General features: G+C 51.4%; 1 protein-coding gene across 4 annotated transcripts in view; it reads right to left on the bottom strand.

Moving 5' to 3' along the window:
- Positions 1–279: 279 nt before the first annotated feature.
- Positions 280–18706, bottom strand: part of RGS10 (regulator of G protein signaling 10) — a 35907-nt gene continuing 17480 nt past the window's right edge. For 2 of the 4 annotated variants that reach the window (XM_084246083.1, XM_084246085.1), the window contains exons 4-5: positions 11534–11677; positions 280–464 (exon numbers count right to left, since the gene is read on the bottom strand). In XM_084246083.1, coding sequence (XP_084102209.1) covers positions 318–464; positions 11534–11677 — 291 coding nt within the window. In that variant the 3' untranslated portion in view covers positions 280–317. The remainder of the gene's footprint in view (positions 465–11533; positions 11678–18706) is intronic. The other 2 variants (XM_084246084.1, XM_084246086.1) reach the window with 2 other exon arrangements.

Genomic DNA, 18706 nt, shown 5'->3' with positions numbered 1-18706 from the left:
GGAAAGACTCGCAGGCAATAGGTGGCTCTGAGTCTCACCTGATGGTTTCAAGTGAATTTTAATCAAACTATAAAATGCTCAGTGTGAGCATTCAGTGTGAGCTCAGTGTGTTTGTGTATGTACTAAAATTTCAAAGCTATTTGTTTTCTTAAGCTAGATCAGCGACAGTCATGCAAAACTTACTGGCCAAGCAGTGAAGGAAATACACATATCCCACTGAAGGTTTTGAAAATACACATATCCCACGGAAGGTCCTGGGGCTGGGGCCGGGCCCCAACGCCTCCGACAGCTGCCAGTCCTGCCGGCTCCTCAGACATTCAGGTGTTATAGATTCTCGAAGCTCTTTTAGCGGCTGTTTGGGCATCGGGTGGCTCTTCCTCCTCTTCCTCCGTCCGCTTGTATTTTAAAAACAAGTCAGACTTCAAGAAGCGGCTATAGCTGTCATACTTCATGAGATTGAAGATCTAAGGACGAGAAGGAGAAGTGTGTGAGCTACATGGCCGACCGGGCTGTGACTCGCCCACCCAGCGCTCACCACCCTCCCATCTCATGCCAGAGCAGGCGAATACAAGGGACAGGCCCACGCCGAGAAAGCCGAAGTCAGCTGGTGCAGCCCCGGCAGATTTCAGGTGATTGCAAAGGACTCTCACAGCTGAGGGGCGCACACAGACACATCTATGAGTATTTTTCATGGAGTATAGAGTCCCACCACACTGGTGCACATCCCTGGATCAAGAGATTTAACCATCTCCACATTCTTTGGGTAGATAACACAGGGCTCTCTCTCCTCCACGTCTGAGATAGAGGAATTGACACTGTCTGCAGAGAAAAGACGTCTCAGAGGCCTTATCAGATGATGCTGATACTGTCCAGCCCCGCAGGCCTGGCGTCCAAGACCTCAAGCAAACCTATCATTACGCCAAGAGCAAAACGGGTTTGTTTTAGGCTAGGCAGGAGGATGAAAGTGCAGCCGTTACAAGGGGAGGCGTTGGAAACGGGCCCTAAATAAGAAAAGGGCAGTGGGCCAGATTTGGGACCTCCGCAAAATGATCGCAATGGAATGGGGGCTCAGGACCCGGAGGTAGCCCAGGCCCCTGGGTTGGAGAGTGGCGTCCTGCTGCAAGGCGGGCCCTCAAGGGCGTCCCCTCTCTTCTCAGCCATGGTCCCTCTGCCCAGTACCCACTATCCCCCACTCCCAGCCCATCCACGGCCCCGTCCCTTGCCCGACAGAGTGGGGGGGAAAGGAGAAGCAGGAAGGAAAACCCCTCTGAGCGCCCGGGGTACACTCTTTTTGGAGAAATCCCTCTCCTTCCTTTCCTCTCAGATCTTTCCACTGAACTCTCAGGACCCTCTGCAGACTAAAAACCCACACGGTGCACCCCAGCGCCTTCACCTAACGGCAACACCATGGGCTCCACAAGTGGAAAATTCCAGAGGTGCTCAGAACGTCTCTCTCTGCCAGGCGCGGTTATCAAGTGGGTGGCAAAACCTTGACATCCTCTAAGCCAGTGCTCTCCCGACAGGCACCAGCGCGCTGTAAGGGAGATGTCTGGAGGAGGGGAGGGCTCAGAATACCCACCCAGAGCCGACCTTCATTTTCTCAAGATGGCTTTGCCCACAGGGGAGACGCCTAATCCCTTGGCTACAGACACAGCCGGGTGAAAGGCTTAGGATTTGGGTCTTCTTGGGACTCTCGCCCCCTGGCTGCGCTCCCCGGGTGCCCTTGCTGTCTTGTCCAAGTTCCAACCATTCAGAGACCACGACTCCCCAAGCCCCCACCGCTGCTCCTCACAGCGGTTGCCTATTTTGGAGCAATGCTGTCACCCTACACTCGTTCGCTGAGGTTTAGAGAAATTACCTGAAATTCTTAAAAAAACGCCCAGAAAATCCCATCACAGCCAGGGTGCAGAGGGGATGGATGCCATTATCGCTCGGTGGACCCCCACAAACGTGCTGAGCGGGCGTCACCACCTGCATTGCTCAGCCCTTCCAGGCCCCGGAGCCCCAAGAGGGAGCTGGAAGACACCCCCCTAGTTCAGAGTCCGGAACGGATGCTCATGGAGGGGCTGAGGCTCTGGCGTCACGAGCGCCCCTCCTCACACCTGGCCCCGCTCCCCCCCCACCAGGGACCCACCACTGCCAGCAGGATGCGGTTCAACCCAGTGTCTCATGTGCAGTCTGCGTGTGGGAGTGGAACATCCTGTTTGCCTGCGATGGCTCCGAGGCTCACGCTTCAAAGGCAAGAAGAGAAAGAGCAGGGGCTGGCGGGACCCCGGCCCGGGAGCCGGGGAGGGCGGGGGAGGCACTTCAGCTGCAGGGAATGCTCCGTGCCTGCGCTCAGCCCCGCACCCCACAGACCGCAGGCTCTTCTCCCCTCGCACCCCAACTATTTAGCAAGAACGTAAGGACCACTCCCAGCGTGGGCAGCCGTGGAATGCCCAGGAATTCCTTCAAGCTGGGGCTTCCCTCTCCAGGAACCTCCCCGCCCCGCAACCCTGGTGCTGCTGCCGGGTGGCAGGGGAGGTACCTGCAGGGGACAGGTGCCTGAGAGATTGGAAAAAGGAAAGGGAGGTGACTCACAAGGGGCGCCTTTGCCCGGGGTCAGCTGCCTGACTGCCTGGGTCTGCAGAGCAAGCTCCCCACTGCCACCCAGTAGGGTGTCCTGGGCGCCGGCCTTGGGCAGTGAGTCCAGGGTCTCATCACAGGCCCCCGTGGTGGGTGTGCTCCGCCAGGCTGGCCTGGAAGATGGATGACGCGTCTAAGACCTCTCACGGTGCACGAGCCAGCCGGTCCATCACGGCGCGATGGCAGACGGCGCCCAGTGAGCGCGTGCCCTGTGAAGGAGCGGAAGCCAGAGCGCTGGAGAGATGTAGCTGGGGGCCCAGCACTGCCACCAGCACCTCCGACTGCACTGGGCAGTGCACACCGCCTCCTCTCATTTAACCCTTGTCAGGCCCAGGTGATGCCAAGGAAGAGTTTCCGTGCCATGACCCGCGGTCCTCTCGGGCCACCATAACCAGTGCCGCAGGCTGGGTGACATACACCACAGACATTTCTTTGCTCACAATTCCAGAGGCTGCAAGATCAAGGCTGTCAGAAGGGGTGCAGCTTCCTGGGCCTCCCTCCTTGACTTGCGGACTGTCTCCTCCCCTGTCCCCACGTGGTCTTTCCTCCACGTGCATCTGGGTCCTGACTTGCTCTTTTTGTCAGATGGGAGTGGGGTACCCCAATGACCTCACTGAACAGTAATCACCCCTTTAAAGACCCTGTTTCCAGCGACACATTTTGAGCTCCTGGAGAGTCTAGCTCTGCCCCACACCCCTAGCCACTAGGCCACCCTGCCATTTCTGTGGCATATCAGCATGTAGTCATTAAAAACAAAGTCTGCATAAAGATCATGTGACTGTTAATGACTAAACACTACATTTTAAAAATGTACTAGAACTAAACACGATATCTCAAATATATTCTTAGAGTGTGTTTGTGTGTTTACTGTGGCATGACCATCCCTAAAGATCAATGTGGTGGGTTGGATGGCATTCCCCCTAAAACTTACGTCCACCTAGAACCTCGTAATGTGACCTCATCTGGAAATAGTGTTCCTGGAGGACCTGACAAGGTGTGATCCTGGATTTAGGGTCTATCCGCTGTCCAGGCGTGGTGGCCTTGTGAGATAAGGAGCGTTTCTGACTGAGGTTATCAGGGAACAGGGGAGAGACAGTGGGGGATGGGCCCATTGGAAAATGGCTGAGGTTACTGGTGTTTTGGTGGTGACAGGTGTGATGTACATTTGTAGAGGTGTGAAGCTGTACCCCTAAAATATGTACAGTGTTTTTATCCTAAAATAGGTACCCTAAAATACCCCTAAAATATGTACAGCGTAACATTATAAACCAATGTTATCTCGATAAACATAAAAAAGGAGCATTCTGAGCATGTATTCAAAGAATGCAAAAACACTGATTGAAAGTGTTATATATGGGCTCCCCCATGTCCATCACAGATAAGTCACAATAGCCAGGAATAAGAACAATCTAAATGCCCATCAACGAAAGACTAGATAGAGAAGATGAAATATACAAACAGTGGAATATTACTCAGCTATTAAAAAGAGAAAGATGATATCCTGCCATTTGCAACAACTCGGATGGATCTAGAGGGAATTAAGCTAAGTGAAATAAGTCAGAGAGAGACAAACATTTGTACGATCTCGCTCATACATAGAAGATAAAGAAACAAAACAAATGCAAATTCTTAGACTGTAAGAACAAAATAGTGGTCACCGAAAGGGAAGGGGGTGGTAAATCAGGTATGATGAGGGAAGGAAAGCTGACATCTGGTGATGAACATAGTGTAATATATAGGGATACTGCTTGATAAAGCTGTACACCTGGAACCTATATAATGTTATAAACAATTGTTACTTTAATTTAAAAAAATTGTAATGAAAGAGAGAACACACAGAGAGACAGAGGAAAAAGGACATGTGAAGACAGAGGGTGAATGGGAAGGGATAAAGCTACGTGCCAAGGAAGGGGAGCCGCCACCAGAACTAGGAAGAAGCACGGAAGAAGCCCCCTGGAGCACACAGAGGGCACAGCCTGGCTGACACCTTGTTCTCAGGCTTCCGAGAACTGAGCTACTGGAGTCTCCTGAATCATGAGAAAATCAACTTCTGTTGTTCTAAGTGACTCAGCTTGTGATAACTTACACAAACAACCCTTGGACAAACTGATGTCACCTCACTCCTAGCTTGAGCATAGAAAACAAGATGGCCCTAGAAGGTTCCAGAAGGTTCTACAAAACCAGGCTTCTCTCATGAAAAGAACTGGCATCACCAGGGCTGGGTGGTGACCTCACCTGGCAACATGCCTAAGGTCACCTGCAAGGAAGAGCAGGAGGTGGAGTTCCAGAAGAGGAGCAGAGCCAGACAGCAGATGGTCCTTCAGAGAGCCAGGCAGCCATGAAGCAGAAAATGCAAGCTGACAACTAAGTTACATTCTGCAGATTTGGGCTTTTTTGTTTATTTGTTTGTTTGTTTTTTTGTTTTTGAGGGGAGAGGTCAAGACAGCTGTGGCTCAGAAGGCTTGGGTTTTAGCAGCCCCACATCTGTGAGCTGCAGGCCCAGGGCTGTGAACTTTAGCATCGCTGCCGTGGGATTCAAGCCTGCAGGTGGCAGGGGGTGGGGTCTTGTTGAAAGGAGAAGGGAGGCGTCCTGCCCACGTGCCCAGTGCACAGGGCCACAGACGCTGTCCCTCGCCAGCTCCCGACAGGATGGTGCTTGATCAGGATTTGCCTTTATTCAAGCAAAAAGACACACATGGTGTTTGAAGGTGAAGCTGCCCCCAATGACTACAGCACACCCAGCCTCGCATTGGAGAGGCCTCACCAGCCGGAAGGCGTGTCAGTACAGGCTGTGTCTGTCTCCAGCAAGTGCACTCCAAGTCTAGTCAGTCTTTGAACATGTCTCAGAAACAAGGACAGGGCCTCCCTGGTGACGCAAGAGGTTAAGTCTCAGCACTTTGAAGCTATCAGAAGCCACTGCAACATGAGTTCAATCCCCGGCAGGGAGCAACCCACATGGCGCAGCAGACCTCTCCTGACTCGCCCTCTGCTCCCCTCAGCAGTGTATTTCAGTCAGTCTGCCTGTTCTGCTCCCCACTCTGTCTCTCATGAATCCTCTCACCCCCCACACCTCTGGCCTATACCCCAGTTCTTGTATGTATAAATAAATAAATCTTAAAAAAAAGAAAAGAAGGACATTGGAGACACAAACTAAATGTGTATCCTCACTTGTTTTCAGAGCCCTTGCCATGTCCTTTCAAATGCAGCATGAGGGGAAATTAACCCTTTAATGAAACTAGAAAGAAAAATAGTTTTATGAATGGGAGTTGCAGAACTGGGTTTAGTTTAGATGAGGTGCCACTTGGCATTTTTTGAATTAAAATTATGTGAGAAATAGGCAGTGCAAGAAGGCCTTGCTGACTTCCTGGCCCCTGAAAAGGAGATAAACCTCCCCTGTGAGAGGCGGCCTCCCTGTGCCAGGAGATAGAGATGCGTCCTGGTCACCACAGACAGGTGCCCAGGGCCAAGGAGGTCGCGCATACAAACCTGCCTGTCCTTCACCAACCAGCACCCAAGCCCGCGTTTCCTTACTTTGTCGGTTCTTGGCAGATTTGTTGCTTCTTTGTCCAAAAAGTGTAAAATTGTCTGCTTTGGTCACTTCCGAGGTCCCATATCTATGAGCCTCTGTACTTACGAAATTAAATATTTTTTCTCTTGTTACTCTGTCTTGTATCAATTTAATTATTAGACCAGCCAAAGAACATAAAAGGGGATGAAAAGCTCTTCCCTGACAATTTTTATATGAAAATTGCTGAAAAAAATGTCAAGCACCACAAGTTCTCAACTCAGTTCTAGAATGTGCTCTCTCAATACCCTTCACATGTGGCCCTCAGACAACAGAGTGTGAAGGAAGCCAGCCCAGCTCTCCCGGGCCCAGCTCCCCCTGGGACAAGGTGACAGTATCCCTGAGCCTGGACAGGCTACTGGTGTGGAGCTGGGGTGTGCCCAGGAGAAGGTCTGAGGGTCCCTGGCAGAGGGTAGGTGAGAAGAGGAAACAGCTCAGCTTAGCTCCTGCTCCGAAGTGCCAGGGCGGGCCACGGAAGTTTCTGATGCCCCGGACAGTGCTCCTGTTTCCTGGACAGACCAGAGGTGGATGGGCCATGTTAGACAAAATCCCCTGTGTGGGGCAAAATCCCCTCACAGCTCATGAGTTCAAGAAAGAGTGTGTGTGTGTGTGTGTGTGTGTGTGTGTGTGTTTGATCTGTCTCCATAAGTCCTGTGGAGTCCTTAAGACTCAAATTCAAAGTCTAGAGGACATGCCTTCTATGGGTGTCAAAAATAAAGGTGTTTTCAGGGGACTCTGGTGATGGTGCATGGGTGAATTAGTGAATTGGCGAAGTAAATTCTATAGGGACTACACCTGGGTGTGGGGGGGGAAGCAAACATTGTTAGAAAATGAAAATGAGGTGGGGCTTCCTTGGTGGCACAAGGGGTTAAGTGCAGCACTATGAAGCTATAGGCAGCCACTGCAGCACAAGTTCGATCCCTGGCCAGGGAGCTACCCACATGGTAGCAGACCTCTCCTGCCTCGCCTGCTGCTCCCCCCAGCAGTGTATTTCAGTCTGCCTGCTCTGCTCCCCACTCTGTCTCTGGTGAATCTTCTCACCCCCCCCCCACCCCGCACCTCTGGCCTGTACTCCAGTTCTTGTATGCATAAATAAATAAATCTTTTAAAAAATGAACCGTGTTGTAAAATATATATAAATTAAAAAAAATAATAAAAATAAAGGTGTTTTATTTATACATTTTGCCATCAGGAGGAGAGTTAAATGCTATTCTGGTGCCCTCTCTGTACCATAAGTTGATTTAAAAACAAAATCTCAAAGTATGTCACATGCGGTCCTTCCCACCCCATGTCTCAAAAGGCAAATGCCTGGGGCAGGTGGGGACAGGGGGTGGGCAACTTTGATTCCATTTAAACAAAAATCTATGAACTACCTTCTCTGGCATTGCACAGTCTAAAATGGAAATGCCAGTTCTGACCCAGGCGGGAGAGGCCCGGCCAGTCCTTCCCAACCTAGCTTCTGTCACCTTCATCACTCATGTTCCAGCCTCACTCGGCAAATCCTGCCCCAGGCCCTTTGCACTTGTGGTGGCTTCTCCCTGGATGGTCCCGCTCCTGAGACTTGTCACCTGGCTTCCCCATGTCACAGATCTCAGTCCCCTCTCAGTCGGCCCTCCCTGACCATAAGATTCAAGACAGGTCCCTCCTGGTTACTCTTAGTCCATTACCTGCTGTATTTCCTACTTAGCATTTGTCTTTTTTGATCCCCCTGGGCAGACAGGGGCTGACTTCTGCGCTGCACACAGCTCCTAGCACATTCCCTCCATCAATATTTGCAGCATAAAGAATCCAATCTGCACACTGACAAACCAACCAGAACTGAAATACACCTGGAGTGAATTTTTAAAAGAAAAAAAAAGGCATGGCAAGGAATTGTAATTCATGGTGTAAGGTCGCTGCTTCCCGGCTCTTACACTAATTTGAGGCTGAAGTACCAGAAAATACCAAACTTCCCTTAGGTAGCACTGCGATGAAATGCTTACTAAAGTATCCAACAACATCTTCACATCATACACTGGCCACAATTTGACTTTGGCTTCCTGCCTTGAGGTCATCAGGATCACGGACCAAGTCACGGATCAAGGTTTGCCCCCACCAGGGTGTATTGGGGGGGAGGGGTTGTGCGCCCCCTCACTCAGTGGCTCCAGATCGCTGTGCTGTGGTTTTAAGTTTGGTATCTGACTCCTCCCTGCCTGCTAGTCATCATCCTCTCACCGACAAGCCACAGTCCTCGCCAGCACTTCCATTCTGCTGTGAACTGAAAAGACCCAGAACCTGTTAGAATCTGTGTGTGAACCAAGAATAAACAGGACCTGGATGAAGACCCAAAAAGCTCTCCTGTTAATGAGGCCTGGATGTTGGGTTATCTCATCTGATGCTCGGTGAGGACCTTCCAGCTGTGCCCGAGTCCACGCTGCGCGGGCAGCAGCCTCCTGACCATGCAGCACCCCACCCACCCTGCAGTGTTCCTGGTGGGGGGTGGGGTGCCTTGGCTCCAGGGTGAAGCCAAGTGGTGCTCAGGCAGCCAAAGCCACTGAAAGGCTTTTAAAAGTGATGTGAAATCCCCTTGGCTTCCCTCTCCTCCACCTAGGAAAGTGGGGGCCTGCGGAGCAGAGAACCACAGTGAGCTGAGTGCACCTTTGATGGTGACCAGCAAGGCCCTCGGGAGCCTGCGCGGAGACTCGCTGTGGAGTTAGCTCTGAGTCCAAATCCTGGGTCCTCAGACAGTTTCGTTTTAGGAAGAGACAGCTAGCGCCTCTGTCTCCGTCTCAAACAAATGTCTTTTAACGAGAGGATATAAAATGCGTCCTTTCCATGAGGCAGTTTGAACCGCACTGTACCACATTTGTTCTAATGTGTGTGCATATGCAAATTTACAGGAAAAAAAGACAAAGTCTAAAGATCAAACGACTGAGTGGCCTTTGCAGGTCTGGGTCATACGGGTACTTCGGTTTGTTTCGTCTTTGTATTTTGGCTCCCTGAGTTTCTTTTGTGGGGCATGCGAGACTTTTATAATTGGGCAGATAAAAACTACTGTAAGATTTTCTTTGTCACCTTCATGCTACCCACTCTGTCCCATGTGTTCCCCTTTCCGAGCCTGCCCACCTCTCCAATCTGTGCATCCAGTGGGGTGGGCTGCGGACCGAAGTCCAGCTCCATCTGAAATGCCCTCAGCCCCAGCCACAGGGTATCTGGGCCCCCGGGAGCCCTAAGTCCCACCACACGGGAGATGTCAGGCCCCCCCATCCCTCCCACCCAGCACCTGGGGCCCTGGGAAGGAGGTCTGCCTGCATGGCACAGCCTTACAGGTGCCCCAGCTCCAACTACCCTCCCGGGAAGCTAAGGAGCCAGGAAGGCTGCCCCTGAGCCCAGACTGGGATGGTGGCAAGCAGGGTGTGGTCTTGAAGACAGGTGAGCCCAGTCTTCTCCCATCAGCAAAATGGGGTAATCGTCCTCATTGGACAGGATAATAGATGGGATAATGCACACAGGGGAGCGTGGGGCACCGTGGGGGCCCTGAGTAGATGTAATTAATGAGAATTCCTAGACCACAGGGGCTTCAGTCCAGGCCCTGAACCCTGCCCCTTTAGAGTGCCCAGGAAGTTCTTATCCACGGGTGGATATTCCCAATCCCCACATGGCCACGGCCGGCCATTCTGCTGAACCTTCCGGTTCTGGCCTCCACAAATCCATGGCTCAAAATCGCTACCTCCAGGAGGCTCTCAGCGCATCTCCCTGCCAGCTGGGGTCCCTGAACGCCCACATTAGACTCAGAATTCCTGAGAATTTGCACTTTGCACTGTGCCAGCTGGCAAATTCCCAACTGACTTCTCCGATTTGCATTTGTACTTGTTCTTCCCTGACTCTGCGGACTCCGGCGGGTTGGGGTGTGCGTGGGGCTGGACACTCCAGGTGAGCCCCACACACCCCTATGACTTCTCATATTGCAAGACTGAGCAGATACAGAAAGGGACAGAGGAAGGCTTTCTTAAATGAAAGAAAAAAAATTTTAAGCTTTTTTGATCACTCCAGCTGATCGAAAGACCAAGCAATGCCAGGACTAGTCCTTCTCAAAGCTGCAGCCCAAGACCTCCAGGTCAGCAGCACTTGCTTGTTAGAAAGGCAAAGTCTCAACCCACCTGGGAACCAGTGAATTTGACAGTGAACCCTGGGGTGGGGCCCAACCCTGTTTTCACAAGCCCTCCAGGTGGTTCTGGGCTGGTTTGCCTTTGAGGGGTGCAGAACTTAGCCAAAAGCCAGTCTCCGCCAGGGGCCAAGTGAGGCCTTCGCTTCCTCAGGAAGGACAGGGCAGCAGGAGTTTGCTATTTGTCTGTGTTCCGCTTCTGCAAGTGTGTATGTAACATTTCACAAGAGCACAGCAGTCATGTCTGCAAATTCAGGTCTAAAAAAATCTCTGGAGTGCACTTCCACCCTTCAGCCTAGCACCGCTGGCATTCCTCATAAATTAGCCAGAAAACTAAAGTTTACCCTGTGGAAGTCCATTTTATAAATCTAATTTTTCCTGCTTTAAATAGAATCTGCTACCGAATGTTCTCCTTTTCATTATGACCCAGGAGCCTCGTTATGAACTAGCTCGCGGAACTGGGCCACCCGACAGAGGGTGAGGTTTGGATGTTTGCAAAAAGACAGCCCCCAGGTTCCTCCACTGTGAGTTCCCGTGCTTGCTTTCCAGAAACTATGTCCATTCCTAACTCGGCAGCTCTCTCATGTCATTCCTCGGGGTGGGCTCCCCAAATAGTCCTAGTCTCCCTTCTCATCTGGGCCGAGAAGACCAATAACCCTCCTGGTTCAAACTGTGTGTAGAGGCCTCCCTGGTGGCGCAAGGGGTTAAGTGCAGCACTGTGAAGCAATCCGCAGCCTCTGTAGCATGAGTTCGATCCCCGGCCGGCCAGGGAGCAACCCACATGGCTCAGCAGACCTCTCCTGACGCGCCTGCTGCTCCCCTCAGCAGTGTATTTCAGTAGATCTGCCTGTTCTGCTCCCCACTCTGTCTCTGGGGAATCCCTTCACCCACACCCACACATACACCTACCCCCCGCCCCACACCTCTGGCCTGTACCCCACCTCTTGTATGCATAAATAAATATTTAAAAACAACAACAAAAAATAAACTATGTGCAGAGCATGAGTTAACAGTCCTAAGGCGACCTCTCTGAAGGGGCTCCCTGAGCCTGGAGCTCTTTCCTCTCTTTCACCGCCCACAGTACCTCAACGTGCCTCAGCCAATGGGACAACTTCTAGAGAATCTGACATTTAGTGTTTCACTAAATTCTTCCAAGCTGGGAATAATGGTGTCAAGGTGCAGCAGGGAAGTCAGGTTACCTGGTCCTGGAGTTTCTGGAACATCAGTGGGTGTGGTTCTTCCAGAATCTTCTCATTGAGCCGGGACTGCCCCTCGACGTTGACTTGTGATGAGGCCTTGCTGGACAGAAAGGTCATGTAGATGTCCTTTGCCTTTTCCTGCATCTGGGGAGACACAGCACCTGCTTATTATCTGGCCAGGCCTGGAGGAGCTGCTGCAGCAAGACTGGCCAGTCCACTGCCCTGCGTCTCGGCCTCCCAGAGCCCAGCTCCCCTGGGGAGGGGTCAGTGGGCCCAGCCCCCAGCTTCTACCCTGCAGCTTCCACAGATCTGTAGCCACATCTCCTGTCACTAAATTGCTACACTATCCACTCCGAAATGATGACAGGAAGACTCCTGGCCCAGAGTGAGGGGTATTTAGTACAAACTCAGGACCACCAGGAGAATTCTCTAAAGTAAGGACTTGTGGGAAAACTACTCAGTCAAAAAAGGAACAAGGTACAGCAGGTCTTGAAAGAATGTTTCCTTCAACACTATTTCATTGTAACACTGATGAGAAAAAATGGATTTCCAGCAGTGCCACCATGTGGGGGTGCCCTCCTATGTCTGTGTGGACTTCTCCAGGGACCCCAGATCCCTCTCACATCCCAGATATGTGTGCAGAGGCATGCAGGTGTCTCAGTTGGGGGATTGTGGGTGTGCCTGATGTGCTCTGCTTTGGAAGGGCATCCCGCCCCACCGTGTCCCCTCAGCTGCCGGTCACCTGAAACCCTGAACTGGAATAAGCAGGTTGGAAAATGAATGAATGAATACAAATGACTGTTTAATACTGGAAGTATTTTACGGTCTTTATTTAGAATTTTGGTGATGTCTTTATTTAGAAATATTCCACAGGAACTTAGCTCTTGTTTATACCAATCAGTCTGTGGTCAATTTGGTTTCATTAAATGTTGTTTTACTTAAAGTCACTGTTTCCAAAAACCTGCTGCCAACACAAATGACTGTCAGAAACTCACTAGACACTCGCTCGACATGGGTGACAGTCACAGCTAAAGGCCACGCGCTGCAGGACACTATTCACACAGAATGTCCAGAATAAGCAAATCTACAGACACAGACAGTGAGAGCTGCCCAGAGCTGGGGCAGGGGAGGGGGTTGTGGAGTAGACCGTGGTCGCCTGTTTCTGTTTGGGGCGGTGAAGAAATTCTGGAACTAGAGAGCAGAGATGGCTCTACACCATTGCGAATACTTAAAGCTCCTGCGCTCTTCACTTTAAAGTGGCTAAAGTGGCAAAAAAAAAAAGAAAAAAAAAGAAAAGAGAGATGAATGAAAACTCTAAGAAATGGTTAAAACGAGAAAAACTTAAGTCAGCCGTACTCCACTACAATTTTTAAAAGTTAAGGTAAAGCACGCACACACATCCAACCAGCTCTCAAGCTCCTACTGTGCTCCAGACACAGACCCTGTGCCCTTTGTCCCCTGAGCACCCATCCCAGCTCTGTCATGCCCTGATGAGGACCCGGAGGCCAGGAGAGGGGCCAGGCTCGGCTGAGGAGTCTGCTTCATGACAGAGTTTTGGGCTCCCAAATGCTGCGTTTCTGCTCAGTTCCAAGCGCAGGAGATACACGGTTCCCTCCAGGCTGTGTGGTCTGTCAGGCTTCCCGCAGGGTGTTCTTTCCAGGTAACAAGACAGAAGCATAAGTAAGAGAGAGAACATTCGCAAGTGCAGCCCTGCTGGGAATTGCCAGCACCAGGCAAGCACCTGCCCTGAAAGGCTCCTCAGACCTTGGGGAAAGGTGCCGGCACCTGCGCTTGGAAAAACCAGGCCTGGCTGGAGCAGGGACGCTCTCCCAGTAAGTGCTTGGCCTCAAGAAGGCAGGCCTCAGGGCTGGGGCAGCTGAGGGAGCCTGGTCCTTCACCGTCCCCTGAGGGCTGTTTTCTCTTGGAGAGGATGACTGTGCCCACCCCTCCAGCAGCACAGAACAGGCGGCTTCTCTAAACGTTACAGGCTAAGCAGCACCTCCCCCATGGGGCATAACCGCCTGTGAGATGCAGCTGTGGAGCTATGATTTGTGGAGCAGGTGAAGGGGCTCTGTGGAGCCTGGAAGACTGCCTTCTCTCCTGAGCCCACCCGAGGCCCGCGCAGGGTGCAGAGCCTTAGGAAGCCCCAGGCTCTGAGAACCCACTAGCTTTATGGAAACCACCAGAGGCGATTCCTGCTGCTTTGGGGGTAATATAGCCCTTCATTTATTTTGGTTTCAGGAACTAGTTGACAAAAGACCCCAGGGGGCTGAGGCCTGACCACTGTGCAGAAAGAAAGTCTGGACGGGCATCCGTGCAGGAGCCCAGGGTAGGGGTAAGGCCCGAGGCCTGGTGTTTGTTCCTGATCAGCTATGAGGGTGAGTAATGAATGAGCAGACGCCTGACTCAAGGGCACAAGGAGCATCTCAGGACGGACACGGCTGTTCCAAGGGATGCGGCTGGAGGCCACCATGAGACCCCAGGTGGGGCAGGTCTCAGGAGCCGCTTTCTCTCAAGGGCCTACCTGCTCCGTGAAACCATGAGCCTCCCTCCACCACTGTCAGGAAGGAAGATTTTTGGAAAACTACTTCCTGTTTTAACAAAACTTCACAAAAGTAGAATTTTAGCCAGTCAGATGAGCAAACTCTACACACAAATCACGTTGGGACTCTCTCCCCCTCCTCCCGACACACACTGATGGGTGAATCCAGGTTCTCGAGGGAGGTTCTGAAAGGAGGTGTAATGAGTATTTGAGGCTGGAGAGGGGCTGGGACAGGAGGAGAGGCGGGTTCAGGGGCCTGTAGGGGAGAAGCCTGGGCATCTCAGCCCTGCCCTGCACCCCCAGCGCCCGGCCCGGGCTGACCTCCTGGTCTCCCACCCCCGCCCCCGGCTGACCACACATGGTGGTGCCTTGGGCAGCAGTGCTTATCTGGGCCCGGGTAGGAAGCGTGACTGAAAAGGGAAACCCTGAGGCTGTGACCACAAACTGGTCACGGGAAGGCCCGGTGTCCATGCTGAGGACACCAAGCGAAAAGAAGAACTAAGTCCTTTGAGTTATTCTGGTAGATTTTCCAGAGCCTTGTTAACCTTGTTCTAGCTCCCGTCGGGATAGAAACAGAACCTCCAGCTGTGGCGGAACTACCCAGGTCTGTGACCTATAAGAAGAGCCTCCCCAGGGCCTCCCTGGTGGTGCAGGGGTTAAGTCTCAGTACTATGAGGCTTTCCGCAGCCACTGCAGCAAGAGTTCAATCCCCGGCCAGGGAGCTACCCACATGGCGCAGCAGACCTCTCCTGTCTCACCCGCTGCTCCACTCAGCAGTGTATTAAAAAAAAAGGACAGCCTCCCCTCTCCAGCACCCAGTCTCCACTGAAGGGAAGCAAATGTGCCCACAGGGGCTGACAGGGACCCACAGGGACCAGTAATGAGGCACCAGAGCAAAGTCTGTGGAGCATCAGCCCCCCCCTCCGGCCTTCCTCCCAGACTTGGCAAGGCCTGAGCCATGACGACCCCCAGGTGGGAGTCAGCCCTGGAACGCTGGTCTCAGCAAATGCTGGTCAGGAAAAGCAAATTCTCCTTAACATCAGCCCCGAAACAGAAGTCGACTCAGAACCACCACAAGGGCATCCCAGTCCAGCACTCAGAAGAGGCTGCATGCCTGGTTTCTCTCCCTCGCCCAGTAAGCATTCTGAAACTTTTTCCACTGGGAAAATAAAAACCTCTTTAACTCCAGGTCCCCTAGAGCCAATGATCTCCCCTTGCCCCAATTCCTTACTGGAACATCTCAAAGGGAAAACACGCCCTGTCTTCCTTTCCACCCTTGGTCCACTCAGTCCGGCTGCTGCCTACCTGCCGGCTCGGCATCCCACAGCTCACTGCTGTCCTCCAAGTGGCTGAGTCCCTCAGGCCTTCTGCAGACCACCCTCCAGGCCCGGCCTGCTCACCACTGGGCGTTCTCTGACATCCTGCCTCTATCTGTCTCCTTCACTGGTTCCTGTCCCTCTGTCTCCTCCATAAATTCTGGGGTTTCTCCAGAGTTCTGCCCTGGGCTTTCCTAACCACAGGGTCTCCCAAGATTTCTCCCACAAGCTACTGACCATGTAGCTAACTGACTTCTAGAAATACAGGCTGACACATCCCACAGATGCCTGAAGCTTAACAGCACAGAGTGAAGTGGTCTCCTCCGGGGCAGTGGTGTCTCCTCCAGGAAACTGAGAACTGTGACCCCTGCACCTCCCTCAGCCCCACGCCTTGCCTGTCTCTGCGTCCCGCTCGCCTCCCTCATGAGTGGGCCTCCACCCACCTGTTCCCCTCCCTCCCCATCACGCCGCTAGAGGTGGGCGATGGGAGAAGATACATAAGGAAATCAGAGCAGAAAGAGCAAAGAAAATATCATGTAAATGATTTGCAAATATTTCCGAGAACTAGCTCAGGAAATGGAAAGCAGTTGGAGGGACAGCGGATGACTCCACAGAGAAGAAGAACAAAGCCAAGCACCTGCAAGGCTGGGGGGCGGGGGTGCTGACAAGAAAGCCAGAAGAGCAGAAACCTGGGGACATCAGGTAACCCAGCCAGAAGGGAGGAGAAGGGTGACCGAGAGCGGCTGAGACCCTCGCCCAGCGGTTATCTCCTCTGCATTGTCTCCCTCACCCTTCCTGGGAAGCTGGAATTTTCTTCCATAAAGAGACCATAAAGAATGGACTCCAGGGACCTCCCTGGTGGTGCAAGGGGTTAAGATTAGGATGCAACCTATGAAGCTGTCCACAGCCTCTGCAGCACGAGTTTGATCCCCGGCCAGGGAGCAACCCACATGGAGCAGCAGACCTCTCCTGTCTCGCCCGCTGCTCCCCTCAGCAGTGGATTTCAGTCAGTCTGCCTGTTCTGCTCCCCACTCTGCCTCTGGTGAATCCTCTCACCCCCCACACCTCTGGCCTGTACCCCAGCTCTTGTATGCATAAATAAATAAATCTTAAAAAAAAAAAAAAAAGGAATGAACTCCGGGAAGCTGCAGAACAGCGACATGAGGGAGGCCGGGAGATGTGGAGCCGAAATCAAGGTTGAAGAGAAACTCTGTACAAGACCCCAGCCAATGCCTCAACTGGAGATATGCTGAATACCTACACACATCGGGCTTGTGGCCACCAGAAGAGACAAGAGGGACAAGTCTAGAGAAAACAAAGGCAGAAAAATCCAACGGAAGGATTTGAAGACGAAGTTGAAATCTCCAAAAAAAAAAAAAAAAAGAAGAAAGCAAAAGCCAAAATGATGAAAAACTAGGAGGGGAAAAAAGATCAAATTTAAGGGTTCAATTTGCAGAGGAGGGACAATCACCAGGGAAGTGGCAGAGAAAATGAAAGGAGTCACTCCAACAAGAATGGCAATGATGATGATAACAGAACAGTCTCCAGAACTATGCATTTCCAGAGTAAAAGCTCCAGAAAATGCCTGCACAGTGAGTGGACCCCCCTCTTCAAAGCCCAGAATCCTGGTGACCTAAAAATGGGCTTATACTATACAGAGAGTGAAAAAGCGGACAAAACAGAAGAGCTTACGAACAAATGATTTCTAACAAAAATGGAAGCCAACAAGACAATGTCTTCAAAATTTTCAATGACTTTCAACCGAGAACTCAACGCCGCATCAGATTGCCAGGGAGGTGGGAGGTGGAAGAGAAAGAGTTTTCCACTGAACAAGATCTTTAACCACCTACCTGCTGTGTCTCCTCTCTCCAGAAGTTACTGGGGGCTCCATCACGGTAAGAGGGGGACTTGGGATGGAGGAGACACTGGATGCAGGAAGCAGGAGGGGGCGAAGGGAATGACCCTGTGTTGGTGGCCAAGGGTGACCTGGGAGGCCCGAGTGGGCGCTGTGGTCAGAGGGCAGTGCCCGAGGAAACCAGGACTGCAGACTTGGGAGGCCTGAGACCACGCACCGTGTGGTTGGAGAAGCATTTCAAAGGGCTGCGGCCAGTGTGAAATAAGAAAAGCAGATCACAGTTCAAGGAACAAAATGTAACTGCAGCATCCTCTGTCGCTTGCCAGTGAGCCATAAGCACTCAAGTTTTAACAATGAAATCGCAGTAGACTGGGATGTAAGTAAGTGAAACCTCGGTTGTAGTAAGAGGAAATGGGTAGATAACATCTAGAAGAGATGAGGTGAGGTGGGAAGGAACAGAGGTGCAGGCGGGCCCAGACTGCACGTGAGCAGCTAAGCCCCAATCCTGTCGGGCCTGGACCCCGGCGAGTGCAAATTCAAAGACAAAGTTCAGAGACGCACAGCCCGAACCAGAAGGCTGGAGGGAATGGGCCTTTCTTACTCCACCCACTTATGAGTGAATATCACAAGAGGATGTGTCGCTTGGAAACATTTAAACGCCTTTTTAAATAAAGAAGATGGTGCTTCAGCCTCTTAGGAAAGTCTTTCAATTAGGATGTCAAAGGCTGTCTTGGTGATGAGCAGAGTGGAGTATAAACAGATGCTGACATGTAAGTCCAGAGCCTAAAACCTACATAACGTTATAAAGCAGTGTTTCTTCACTTAAAAAAAAAAAATTAAAAAATAGTAAAAGAATATCGAACATTCTAAACACACACACACACACACAGACCTAATCTTGGATTAAATGTCAGTGTTAAAAAATTATTTAAAATAATAAATGCCATAGGCCCCTGCCTGCCCCCCCTGTAACTCTATTAGTTCTTAAATGCTATAAAATGTAAGGTACTTTCATACTTAAATACTGGTTCAAGTTTGTCTCTGCATTATGATTATTAGGAACCTTGTATTACCCCACATTCCCCTGCCCCCACTACTGGTTTGGTTTTTATACATGTGCACAAGCTGTCCGATCCATTTCAATCTTTGCCTCGTAGCAAACAGGCCCTGGATGGATGGATAGATGGGTAAGTGGATATTTTGATGAGTAGGTAGGTGGGTGGATGGATGAATTCAGCCAAAGGATGAGCACTTTGTTGGAGCTTTCTCTAAAATTTTATAAGACATAAATGTTGCCCTGCTTGAGAAGGAAAGTTCCACATGCTAACTCAGCGGCAATGTCACAGAGAAATTTTAAGCCATAAAGAAATTGCAAAGGGGGAGAATGTCTTTGAAGCTGACTGCTGATATGAACACCTGGAAAGTATAACCACCCCAGGAATCCCAACCTGGGAGGGCGG

Source organism: Talpa europaea (genome assembly GCF_964194135.1).
Source record: "Talpa europaea genome assembly, chromosome: 10".
In the NCBI taxonomy this organism is placed as follows: Eukaryota; Metazoa; Chordata; class Mammalia; order Eulipotyphla; family Talpidae; genus Talpa; species Talpa europaea.
The sequence above is the reverse complement of the archived record's forward strand: the minus strand, read 5'-3'. Positions and strand labels throughout refer to the sequence as shown.